General features: G+C 38.7%; 1 protein-coding gene across 1 annotated transcript in view; it reads right to left on the bottom strand.

Moving 5' to 3' along the window:
• Window positions 1–14,173, bottom strand: part of FTO (FTO alpha-ketoglutarate dependent dioxygenase) — a 260,416-nt gene that overhangs the window by 173,084 nt on the left and 73,159 nt on the right. The window contains exon 7 of the mRNA XM_037409167.1: window positions 7,484–7,603. Within this exon, the coding sequence (XP_037265064.1) occupies window positions 7,484–7,603 (120 nt within the window). The remainder of the gene's footprint in view (window positions 1–7,483; window positions 7,604–14,173) is intronic.

The raw sequence follows: 14,173 nt of genomic DNA, 5'->3' as shown, positions 1-14,173 counted from the left end.
CAGAACGTTGTCTCCCTAGGACAGAGCCAGTAAGTAACCGTCTCTCAGTTACAGTAAAATCATAGCCTCATTTTATTGATGAGGAATATAAGCTCAGAAATAGTCTGCAATCTAAAACCAAAGTTAAGACCTCAGTGTTTTTATCTCCACACTGATTTTGAAAAACCACACTTAAGTTACTTGCACAAGTTAAACAGAGGGTCAGTGGCAGAATTAGCAGCCAATTCATCAGACCATAATGCTTTCCACGGCAAGTACTGAAGCCAAGTTTTATTTTTTTATATGTGAAATGAAAGCTGTAATTTTGATCAAAGATGAAGTAACTGTTAAAAAATACATTGCAAAAACACTATTCAGCCACGACCTTGTCAGGACTTAGAAGGACTGATGATCAGATAGGAAAGAAAAGGTACCAATGCAGCAATAGCAGGTTTTCGGAAGGCGTCACCTCCTTTGCTTACAAAAGCTATCTGGAAAGTAAAACAGCTGTAATCTAGTTTATAGCAGTTACATAGCCACTAAGATACAATAGCTATAAAACCATGTTTAGCGATACTAGTTGTACTCTAAAAAAAGAAAAAAATTACACCATGTAGATGGTGACATTTTAGTCATACTGCCATTTGCTTTCACTTTCATTCAAAATCACAACCTCCCCCAGTTTAAATTATTCCCCTAGTAAAAATTATTTATGCCAAACCATTGTAATTCAGTTTCCACGCCAGACCAAATCTTTTGTATCTGTGTAGCACATCCATAAACACACATACACAAATGTACAAATCCCTAAGCTCTATAGCTGATCATTTCTGATTGCATAAACGAGAGCTAGAAATCACTTTAACTGCACTTAACAATTAATCAAGTTTTATGTAACATACAGATACACAGTTTTTCAAAAGGCAGAAGAATTTCTTTTCAGGAAATGTTATTCTCAGTGTTCAAATACAATCTTTTATTCAGTTTTTCTACTAGGAAATGGATTTCTAAGAACATAAAAGGCTTTGCAAAGATCATTAGACTAGCAAAACAATAGCACAATACTACTACTTCCCTATTTCCACAGCAAATAACAAGCCTTGACAAACACTGTGTTGATAAAAAGTTCTTTTGTTATTCCTGTATATGTCCGTCCAAGGTTCTGGGGAAAAAATGGTGGAAACAGCACACAATTTTATCGAATCTACAGTAGCCTCATCACACGGCTTCTGCTTCCACTGAAATTGATCACGCAGTTCCCATTAGCAATGAAAGGGTGGCAACGCCAGGTTCTAAAATATCCTTCCAGTTCCAGGATTGACACTGGATTCACAGGGATGCAGCAGGAACTGCAGTCTGAGCTTTCGCCTCCCTGCCACACACTGGGTGACTTGCAGTGCTGCCAAGTATCGTCTAACGCTCTCTAAACTCTTTCCCTACGTTGTTCCTGTTGCCAAGCAAGCAGTTGCCCCCAATGCTCATCCCCTATAAACGCCTTCTCTCTAAACATAACTTTCTGTGATTCAGAAGTTACATAAAGAAGTTAAGAAGATGATCCTCACAGCTAAAAACCCTGGTATACCTGTGTGTATATATATTTGTGCATAGAAGGACGCACATACCGCCACGCTATGGACCAGCTCTGGCAGTCTATCCAGCATGAGAAAACTTTGACACGTGCTGGAGAACCCTGTTTAAGGCACAGTGCTCAGCTGAGACTCAGAGATCTATTTACACAATTCAAATACAAGATTTGGGCATAACCTACATGCACAATTTTTATTTCAGCTGATTGTGTGCATTTATGTTTTAAATACTAAGGCAGAGCTCATCACGTTTTACACGCAAGTGCGTGTATCTACTACACGCAATCATATACATCTGATAATCTAAGGAATGTTGTGAAGGTGACAGAAAGAAACCATGTCACGGTAAGAGTTAAGCACAAGACAGGAGAATTCTAGTCATCCAAAAGTGAAGCTCACCAAGACACAGCTGTGTGCACACCTACAGACGTCAGACTTGCAACTCAGGTGCAAATCCCCCCCAACGGGCACGCAGAAGCAGGACAGCATGGCCACCTCCACTGCACCATCTGGTGCAGCACACACCACCAGCCACATGACACGCACAGCTGCACAAGCCACCCATGGTCCTCCCATTTGTGCTGTCAGAAAGACATCTCGCTTTCCCACAGGATATAAATTGTCCTAAACTTTTCCTGGCTTATGCCAGTTTACATTATAACCTTAATGTTTTCAGCGTAATTCTCACCGTCTGCCGGGTGAGTTGGACGACTGCCCTTTTAACAATTCTCGTTTCTAACAGAAATTTTATAGCAGTTCGTATCAACACAGCTTAGATCTCCACCAGCTCACCTAAGGGTTAAAAATAGAAAGTGCTATCCACTGGTTTGCTCTGATGTTCCTGTAGATATTGTCACTGGATGTATCCTCAGTAGAATTCTATTCAACACCTCTGTCTTTAAGTACAAAGCTGTAGGCTGTAGCAGCTTTAGGAAACATAAGTATCCTTTTTTCTGCTGCACAGTATCTGTGTGTGAAATTCTCTAAAGGGGTTTAAGTATTTACCCTGAACACTATCAGACAGTTTCTAAAATTTTCCTTATCCTGTTGCAAAAACACTTCAAAGAGAATCATAAACACAGTCCTTTGTGCTTTCAGCACAAACGTTGTTTTGGAAGCTTAAGTCTGAATTCCTTCAGAATTGTAAATATTTTTTTTTTTTCTGAAAGATGTGCAATACAACTTTACTTTTCTTTTTTCTTTCCTTTTTTTTTTTCTTAAACATTGGTAGTCATTCTATGACACACAATGCTGAATCTTTTCTCCCATTTCTGACAGCTAAAAATATTGGGGTCAAGGAAATTATCGACAAAAAAAAAAAAAAAAAGAACAAAAAAGAAAAGAACACCAAACAACCCCCCTCCAAGTTTTCAGGATCTTAGGATCAGATTTTGTTGTTGTTGTTGTGAAGATAAAAGGTACATTTCCAGAAACATCTGACTCTCAGTCCATATTAAATAAAACCTTTCAAAAATACATTTATTTAAAGGGTCTGGCCTAAACAGATAAGAAGTGCCCCAAAAAGACAAGAAATATGGCTAAAATTTGGGTCTTTAAGCTGCCATGTTGTGCCTACATTTCACAGCTCATTAGGCAAATACGATCACCCACCACCACATGGCCCGCCAATAAAGGAGTGTGACACCGCAATACCTAAGCAGCACAATGGGAAAACTAAAAAAGAGAAATTAAAATAATACCTCAGAATTTCTCGAATTTTGGCTGACCAGGTCAAACCAATTCAGTGTCAATTAAGTTGCTCTCCGTTTTCTGAAATAAGATAAAGCACCAACCAGCCTGTTTGTGAGCCCATTGTCTATTTTTTTAATATAATTGGTTAGGTGTTTGAAGTGTCGAGCTCTACAAAAGCTAGGAGGATTCCTTTTAAAACCATATTTTATCTTATAGCTTTCCATAGTTATTGTGGAACTGAAATACTCTGATTTAAATACATATTTAAGCTCTTGTTTTAATTTGGGGTGGTGGTGGTGGGGAATTATATTATGGCCCTGGGCTGAGATTTTGTAGCTCAAGTTTCAGCCTAAACTCAATTCTAACTGTCAGGCTGTAAGCCCCTGACAATAGTGGCTTCTAGCTGAAACTATGACATACTTCATATGAAGCAATAGTAGAAAATAATGAAATAGACCTCAAAAAGGGAAGAAAAATAATTTTACAAGAAAATAGCCTTGCTCTCCGATTTCAATTTAGTTGTATAAACTGATAAAAGCATGCTACTGAGAATAACTGTAATAATAACATGATGAGTAAATAGGATTTGTAAAACTTACTAAAAACTAAGACAAAAGTTATGCAGAAAGGTATCAGTTTACATGAAATGCCACTTTGCTCGTAACTAAACGGAGCGCGCACACTTCTGCTTTTATGCCACCTCTATAAATTAAAACGTGTGCTGCATTTCACTATCATCAGCTGCATTTTAGGAAGCCCAAAAGTGAAACAAGTAGTGTAACGATTGCTTGTGTTTCAGTTACGCCATTAAAAATCAGTTCTTGTTGCATTCCTTTAAGCAGATCCTTTATAGTCGGCAGACGGTGATGCTGTTAAATGTACCTCCAGATCAGTCATACTTTTCTCTACATTTTAGTTCTACATTTTTTTTCACCTTGCCAAATTCCTGCATAAATAGGTGGGATTAAATGGAGCCTACCCTACCTAACATAATTATATATGTTGTGATTTTATACTGCAATGAAACGGATACATTTTAATAATCCCAGTCTTGGCTCTTACCCACTGAAGTCAATAAAGGTTATTAAGGCCAACTGCCATATAAATACATTGCTACATTGCTAAATGGACTGTCAAAGCAGGAAATACAATTCACACCATACAGCACTGCTAGGGTCTTTTTTTTTTTTTTTTTTTTTTAAGACAGGAACGCTAGATATGTTAAAAAGTGTCTTTAAGATTCAATATTTAAGTGTAATCCTATACGTTTACATTTCATTCCACAAACAAAAAATGTTCCATTGATTTACATTTTACTTATTCACACGTGAATCAGCCTAGAAAAAAAAAAAAAAATAAAACCCCAACCAAACAAAAAAGACAGTAGGACCTCTGCAGTTCTTACTGATTTGGCATGGTGTTAAAAGATTTTCATAGCTAAAATAAATGTCAGATTGCAAGGTTTGCATGATATCAGACCCTGAGAGACAAATTGTCTCTCCACTGAATCTCAGAACAGCTACAGCAAGACTTCCTCACATCACATGAGATTTCAGCTTTTCAGACTTTTCTTTACCCAGAAAGCAAAGCTTGTACAGTCTTTTTTCAAATGGTAACTCTCCCTTTGAATTCAGCAAGCATCTATCCTGATGCTGCAGACGATAACGTGTTAATCTTGGATGACTTTTAAAAAAAATACCTCAAACATTTGAATAGCCTTCATATTTTCAAGGGAGGGGGAAAAAGAGAAGAAGATTGGTTAAACTGCTTTGGATTTAATGGCTCATAAATTCATGAGGTAATATTGTGGGAAAAGTGATGTTTTATCAGAATGTCATTCAAATGAAAGGTTTAACATTTACATCACAAGAGTGAGCTCTAAGTAAAACTATCCTCAGGGAAAGAAATGCCAGGAATAAACATTATGATAAAATTGTGTGCTTGCTGTGATGTACAGAAAATATTAAATAAAGCCCAAAGGTTTGAAGACACTGGGTTAAACTTCCTACAGTATCATACTCTGCTGTGACACTGGAGTAATTACAATTAGCAGAATCTAAAATTACTTTGGAAAATTTATTTCCTTCTTTATAGGGCTTTACTAAACAAGGGCAAGGGCGGTGGGAAGTGAAGGGGGGGCATGCAGGGACCCCAAGACTGACATTTGTACCACTCTGGACCCTCCAAGACAAGACCAACAACTCCAAGACATTTTTACTATTAGCATTTTGGAATGTGGGTGTTTTTTTAAAAGAATCATCCAGCTAAAATTACAAATTTGGAGAAAAAACCATCAACTGTAGACTACTGGGTACCTTCAGAAATACCTTTTTGATTTAACTTAATGCTGTGGAAGCTAAGCATGCACCAAAACACTGCACTTTTTATGTTAAATTGCTGTTGAATTTGTTAACCCACAATTGATTTCCTGTGTTATGGAATCTTAGAGATTACAGCTAACTTGAAGCAACAGGGATAATTCTTGATGTTAATGCTACATTTCTATGTATTTTTATTAAGTCAGTGCCTGTTGTTGCATGAAAACCGCGGCTCAACATTGCCCCCTACTGTCCCCTTGTGAAACACCACGGGACAAAATGTAGGTTAAACCCAACCCAAACCCACCCTACCTCCGAATCCCAAACACAGCAAGCATCAAATTTACTTAGAGACTCAACAAAACAGACATTCTCAATTAACATTCTCTTCTGTCTCCTTCCATAGCTGAAATTAATTGTGATTAATATGTTATAAGTCATAAAACATTAAAGCGATTTTTAAAATTTAAATTAGAAGCAGCTTCTGTCTTGGCCAACCTTCAGTTTGCTGATAAATATCATCCTGAGGCCTGTTGAAAGGAGATACACTGACGCCACCGTGTTTCTAATTAGAGACACATGGTAATGTCACACCAATTGCAGAAAACCTAGCCCTTGAGAATTCCTGAGTTTGCTGTTTTTCCATGTTCTCAACACACAATGGATATAAAATAACAATCAAACATTCTTGTCTCTACCTCATCTAAGCCTGTGTTACGAGCGAGTAAGTTGTCATTTGCAAGAAAAACAAACCAAAGGATTTTTTTAAAATTATCACAGCGACTCAAGAATGTGAGCACTTAAGAACACAAAAATGAGGGAAAACCCCCACATAAACAAGTTATAAATAATTTCTCTGTTTGTAAGAAAGTTTAACGTTCACTGATTCCTTGCAGCAAACTGATTTCACAAACGACAGTTCCACTTTTCCACGCTTATTTTCCAAGTCTGAAACCTGCCATTCCTGGGAAAATCGTACCATACGTTTGAGCAGGTTAGTGACTCCCCACACTTCCCTCACAATTCAAGAGCATATTCATGTTGCACCGTACCTCCAGAGATTCAAAACCAGCTCTACCCCAAATCATGTCCAGCATCCTCAGCTACATCACAAACTTTTCGAAGTCAGCTACAGGAAAAATGAGGCTTATGCTGTAACCAGCAGAAATGGCCGAGAAGCAGCTTCTAATGCAGACGTACGGATATGAGCAAGACAGGTTTGTCAATATAGCTCCTTCTGTGTACAAATCTAGAAGCAGGCACGCTGGCAATCGTATCGAACACCTCCACTAGCAAAGCCTCCCAAGGGACTCTCCACTGGCCAGCAAGAGCAAGCAGGCTAACGGCACTTGAATCCGTTTTCAAGGAGAGCCGGGATGTACTTTCAAGCACACAGGAACCACCACTACTAGAATTCCTTAAGAAACTCTTCTCCTCTTGTCAGTTCTAGCTACGGTGTAAGTGTGCCCGTGGACTACAGACAGATAGCTATACCTCCAGACCATCAATTTTATTCTCAGCTTCCCTCAGAAGCACTCACCATTGTCAGCACTGGCAGAGTTGTCTTTCAGTGTGGTATGAAAAAGCTGATAATGCACAGTTTCATGTACCAATTTGTGTGATGTAATATACAACTGTCTTCTTATGAGGCTGTCAAACTTTAAAACCAAGCAAAGTCAGGAAATAATTAAGATCTGGGGGTTTTGGATCTCATTTTGCTCACATTTCTTCTGGCTACTGGGGGAGAAAAATAAGAGGAGACAGTGGAAGGCTGACATTGATTCTACTTTTCATATGTTCTGAATAAAGTTTAAAACCCGTTACAACAGTACAATTAAAAACAAACATAATTGTGAGTGCTCTCAGAATTAAGCTCTAGAGGCTTTAGACTACAGAACTAGTACTTACCATAATCTCCATTTTTCTCCAAAATTCTTCCAGTTTAGCTATAGGCTTAAGCCACCAATCAGTGCACTTCAAATATCGCTTGCCTTGAAACCAAAACTGCCTAAGCCACTCAAATTCAACCTGCAAGATAAAAACATATGGGTTTTAACACAAAAACATAAAAAGATACAGTAGCATAAACATCTGTGTTTGTTATTTGGGGCAGGAAGGGGGCAACACATGAATCCAGCTCTGCCTGGACAGTCCCACAGAAAAGGAGAAGGTTACCAAAGGACTCATTTCTATGTGCACCCTTACACCCAGCTGTTCATTTTATTTCTTTTCCACATGAATTTGTGACCTGAGTGACTCCCTTCAAACCCAGAGAGGTGCAAAACCCAACTCTTTTCTTCAGATGCGGTGCACACGCAATGAATGCTAAACGCTTGGGCTCACTTGCAATGCAGTCACATGAGAACCAACTCTGGCTTATTTTGATTAACGTTGCAGGTTTCAAGATGTTTCAGCTATATCAAAGATTGAAAAACTTGTGGTCATCCAGTGGCCGGAAAGCAGCCTAGTGAAGTGGGAGGGATGGGGCAGCAGCAGGATGAGGAAGCCTGGTTGCTCCCAGGGTAGCACAGTGCATGTGTGTACACTCACCTGGCACCAAAAAGTGGGTTTCAGCTTGCTGGGGCACCAGACACAACAGGTTTCTCTAGGACAAAGCTTGTGTGGGAACTGTGTTTTTCAAGGAAAACAAACGCCCCACTGAAGCAACAAAAATTCCATGCAGAGCAAGCTAGTACTGGTGTTCAAAATATGAAACACAGCAAATGATATAATGCTTCACTAGTTGGGGATTTTTTAAAAAAAATAATGTATGGATGGGCCGATCAGCTTTAAGACACAAACATAAATATCTAACTCATCAAATATTCCTTAAGCAAAATGATTCTATTCATCCTAATTTCCACTGAGCCTTTTCTTCCTTTAATAGTAATCCATAGCTCTGCTCTTTAGCATTCTGTAGTTATCTTTCTTGTGGTAGTTATGTTTCACACAGAGTTCAAAGCTGCTTTAATCATTATTTGTACCACAAAGAAGTTTTTGTTTATCCCTGCTCAGCTCAGAGGATGCAAACAAAGACAACCTGCCAAGGTGAAAGAATAAAGAAAACTGCCCAAAGCTGTCACCCAAGGCTTTCTTTCCTGCAAGGGTGATCAGAATGGCTACAGAACTCTGAAATGCTCCAGTTAACATTAGCCAAATATTTGGTCAAAGTAGGTTAAAGATTACAATAAAAGATACTTATATTTGCAGTGTGGAAAAAAAAATACTAAATCAACTCTTTTGGTAAAATATAACATGATCAGTTGGCAGACACTGATCTTAAAGGTATTTTAAAAAAACCCTGACTGCTGGCCTAGTAACTTTTTAGCACAGAAGTTTGAGGACATCCTTCTTCAAAAAAGCTGAAGGGAAGTTTGCTTCCTCTACAGTCTTAAGGAGGAATGAAGAATCAAGTTACGGTTTGTTAAAAAACAAACAAACAAAAAAATCAGTATACAGAGTTTGGGAAGGTGGAGCACATCAAGGGTTCAACTACAGTTTTAAGCACTCGATACTTTTTTCTCCCCTCGCTTTTTGGTTTTGCTGGCCTCTACCACGAAAGGTCTATAACACATGGTGTCTGGCAAGCATGTTTCATGAAATGAATCACGAGGCCATTAATCAATGAAAATTGTTTTAATTCTTAAAAAAATATATGTTACAATATGGCTGGCTCATCATGACAAGAATCCATTCCAGTGAATTTTTGACTAGTCATATTGATTTGCTACATTAATCTACGTAATTTCAGTCTAATTCAAGTCTGGCACATCTTGGCCAAATTTTAACTGTATATTGATCTATATAGAATACACAACCTGACACAGAAGACCTGTTTTTTAAGTATAAGAGGTAAAGTTTAGCAACAGGCTAGTTAATTTTCTGCAGGATTAGCTAGTCTCATCAGAGGTCAGTGTACCAAATTGCAACATGCAGCTGTCTAATGATGCGGACTACCATTTACTAGCAAACTTGGGTCCATACATCTCAATGTCTCCATTTAGCTCTAAACTGAGTTAACAAAATGGGGGCTGGGGAGGAAACCAATGTTTCACCCACCAGCTTAGCCATCAAGCTGCTTGACAAGTGACTGGTCTGAACTGTCACCTCTGAACAGGTAACTGTTGATTCAGGAAAAAAAAAATCATCTTCATGAGGCAATGTGGACATGATTTCTCTATCACTCTATCTTTGTTTTAGATATATGCAAGCATAAATACTTAGAGTTGCTAAAAATCTCCAAAGATTCCAGTTATACTAAGTCTGACATTTTTAACACATGAACACCTTTCACATCACAGCCATTACCAAGGACATATTTTAACAAGAACATATGCTATCTGCTTTCCAAGTTGTTTTAAACGCTATACATCCTTTTGCTTTCATTCAGTACCACCCTTCCCGGCAGCAGGAAGGCACTCCTATGGGCCTGCCTCCTTCCACAAACACCAGGAGCTGCACCGCAGAAAAAAACCCGCAACAGTAAATACTGCAGAAAAATAAAAAGCTCAACTCTGGCCTTGGTGGAACTGAAGTTCCAGAACATTCGTGTTCTGTGACAAAACTCTCAGGTTAACAGCTCTTGCCAAGGCTTTTGTCAAGGTGTTTTAATTTGGAGACTCCCATGTATCAGAGCTAACTTTAGGTATCATTGGGAAGCATTTCACGTGACTGAACAGGGCAAAGCTTAAACATATTTACATGTAAAAATATGTACGCTATTTGAGGACCAATTTTCTTCTCCTAATCAATATGACTTCCATCTGTGCAAGTAAGCTCAGAATCAGGCCTCACACGTCTAACCTCAACGTATTTTCAAGTTGTCCTTTAAACGATGATTAAAAGCCAGTTTTGGGATATAGTCAATACTGGGTAGTAAAAAGCCAACAGTAGCATTTGACATTTTGTGAGGCAGTGCTCCTCAGTCAATTATTTAAAAGTATTGGTTATTAAATGCCACACATGTAGGTGATCTATATTTTCTCTCTGCCTTACTAGCCAGCCATCAACCGTGCTGTCAGCTCACTGTGATGTGCTAAAACGCATTAACCTTCCTTTGGCGGCATGTACCACTACCCTTTCTCAGCAGTGACCTTAGTGTCTAACACCGGCGTACCTTCAACACAGCTAGCCCAGGCTTTGCTACATCCTTGTGCATTCACCACAAAATTCATCTACTGCTGCCAAACCCCCAGATCGGCTGTAGGCAAAAGTGAGTGTACCTCACAAGCAACAGAGCAACCAATTCAGTCTCAAGTTTTAATCACAGTAATCAGCATTTGATAATCACAGCTGAGCAAAACCGTGATGAGAACAGACCCCTACCTTTTCCAACTTCAGTACTTTGAAACCTGCTACATTTTCAATACAATCCCCAGATGCTAAAAAACCATTTTCTCTAGCATTTTACTTCATAGAGAACACTGGATTATTAGTTTGGTGTTGGCAAATAAAGAAGCCTTGAAGCTACCTCATACAACATGAACTATTACCAGGTTCTGCATTACTCAGAGCAAGCAAAACAAATTTTCTTTGCAATGTGAAGAATAGACTGGCAATGATCTTTTCTGGAATTTATTTTTAAACATATAAGCATTTACATTGTCTGTCCAGCAGTGGTTTATTACTTGAAAAAGCATTTATTTGCCAAAGGGTTTCCCCAGGTCCCCTGCAGCTCTGTTTGGACATACCCAGCAGCTGTATATATTTTGGAAAGCCAACTGTGATTCAGTAGGGGCAAGAGGTTCACATGCAGTGAGCTCTGCGAGATCATTTATTTCAGGATAAATTATTACTGGCCAAACAGCAATGGGACTGCTTAAAGGGGTGACTTCAGTCTCCAAGACTGTGCGCGCATTGTTAGGCTATTGTACTTGACAGCTGCCCAGGTAATTACGTCTGTTCACCCTGCTACACCGTTCACCAGATCCCTGCCACTGAAGTATTCCTTCAGACTTCAGGCCCATAAGCTACTCAGACAAGCAGCACGTGAACACCCTTAATTAAGGTTATCTTTACTTACAACTACAAAGTACATACTGGGAGTGAAGTGACTCACACATCTAACAAACAGCACATACCTCGCAATTACTCAGACATTCCTTTGAAGGCTGTTTTTCGGGAGGGAGACCATGACAACAAAGCCAAGGCTAAAGAAATATTAAACTTCCAGCATCTCTAGTGGGCAGCAAGGTAAAAAGCTCCTCGGATTAGCATCTTACTTTTTTGACAGGAATACTTCTGTCAAGACATCCAAGACGGGGCTCTGACAAATGAACTCTGGGAAATCTAACATCAGTAAAGGCAGCCCCCAGATACTCACCCATACCTCTTTTAGAGGTTTCTCTGCCCACCACAAAAATGGAAAAAACTGTCTACACCTATGCTTCAGATCTTCAGTTCAAACCTACTTTATCAGCCCTGCAAGTCAATTTCCCTGCCCAGGAATACAAAAGCGAATGCACAGAATCATACCTCATTCTTTCAGACTTGCTCTTGGGCTTTTTCCCTCCAGCAGACACAGGTAATTCATCCAGACCTCATTTGGCAGAGCAGTTAATTCCAGCACAGACTGAATCTGTGCTAAACTACTATATTTTTAGCTTAGTTACACATGGGGTGATGGTACTGTGATGGTTCTGGTTTGGTCAATGATTTCAGGAAGATCAAGAATCACGAACAATGGCTGCACCGAGTTATCTGAGTTAAACCCTGTGAAGAACTTCAGTTACAGTTATATTTGAAAATAAAATATAACTGTATCACCATCTCTAGAGACAGGAATATTTCCTAATTTCAAGCTGATGATCTCTGGTCCAGAGGAATAGAAAAAAAATTACAAAGATGTTTAGAACCAGCACAGAAAGCTGTAGATCAGACAGAAATACACAGGCAAAATTTAGTGGCCGTTCTTCATTAATTCTGTTTGGCTTTTTCTGCAATTTTGTGTTCAGTATTTAAAAATGCTAAGAAACTAAGGAAAAAGAGCCAAACAACCATTGACCAAATCCTGACCACACTGACCAAAAGGAAGACTCATTTTCATCAGTAAACAGTTTGATTCTTGAAAGAAATAAAACATGGTCTTGTTCTTCACCTGCTTGAGAACCTAAAACCTGTATTAGTGCCTGCAAATACAAAGATTTATCATACAGTGAAAAAAAGAAGGTAAAAAGCTCTTACATGAAAAAAAAAAGTTGCATCAGCCTAGCAGATCTGAAAGTTTTCACTTCAGTGAAGTTCAAAAAATAAATGTGCATTTTACCACAATGATAAGCCACTAGTAATTTTGTCTACTTGTGCAACAAACAAATGAAATTTAAGTAGCAATTTAACACAGAATCTATCCTTCAAGTGAAGAGGTGACCTTGGCATTAAAAACCCAAAACCCACAAACCCAAACAATACAAACAAAAAACCTCCAACAACAACAGCAAAAGGTGAGTGGGTAGCCTCTTTTCAAATGAAATCTAGATCCAATGTGTCTCAGAAGTCCAGTGTGCAATATGTACAAGTTAAACAATGAGTTCTGTTGGAGTACATCCCATGTGCGTAACAGGAAACATCCCTGTATGTCACACAGCAAAATTACTCAGGTGACTGCAAACACCAGGGGCTAGTCTCTCACCTGATGTAAACGGCACACGTCTTTGATGTTCAAGGACCCGTGCAAATTTACACCAGCTGTGCATGTGGCCCTAGCTGGGCAAACCACATATGCGTGTAGTTTTATGGACTAAGCCTGATTAATGTTTTGTAAACCCCTGCATGCATCAGACTTCTTTAAATTGCTCTAGGAGCTGTTTTGCTAGAAGTCAAGGGTGCAAATCTTTTGCCATCACTACACTCAATTTACCAACTGTAAACACAATACAGGCAAAAATGTGTTCTATGAAGTTTTAGAAACAACACACAATATTGCATTCCTCAGCAGATAGCAATTTAAACAGCTGATAATTAAAAATACTTATGTACTATATGGCTTCTAAAAGTGATCACACTTAGCAGAAATACAGCACATCTCCTTCAAATTGTCTGAATACAGGAGTGCTGTAAAAACTGATGTTTAAGTAAAAAGTGGTTCAGAAGTTTGTATTGTGGTCGCTATAGCTGTTTTAAAGGAGATTATCATTGGTGGTTTACAGTTAGGAACAGCTGAAAGGGTTTTTTTTTTCCAGGTAGAGGACAGCTTTCCAGAGCAGCTAAACAATCTGTGATTTTAAACTCTATGTAGCCTTGACTACATTTTCTGTAACTTCAGAAAAATAAAGAGAGAAAAAAAAAGTACTAAATTTACCACCTTCAGAAACACAACCCTTGTAAGAAGACCCAGTCCACTGTGTCACATTTGTGACTATCCACTAACAGAGAAAAAGGCAAATTACAATTTTTGTGATACTCCCTACTTTTATAACACAGGAGAAACTACTTCTTCCCATAGTTTCCCTAAATATTGTCCAATATTTTAATTTAATTTGTCAAATCAGTGTGTGTGTTAAGACTCCAGACCTATACTTCAAGCAAGGAAGTGCTGCCAGCTTCACTGGCATCCTGTGAAAGCGTGTTGTTACACATGCATATGTCGTAGCACAGGACAAC

The sequence above is a fragment of the Falco rusticolus genome, chromosome 15 (genome assembly GCF_015220075.1).
Source record: "Falco rusticolus isolate bFalRus1 chromosome 15, bFalRus1.pri, whole genome shotgun sequence".
In the NCBI taxonomy this organism is placed as follows: Eukaryota; Metazoa; Chordata; class Aves; order Falconiformes; family Falconidae; genus Falco; species Falco rusticolus.
Note: the sequence above shows the minus strand (reverse complement) of the source record. Positions and strands in the feature narration are given on the sequence as shown.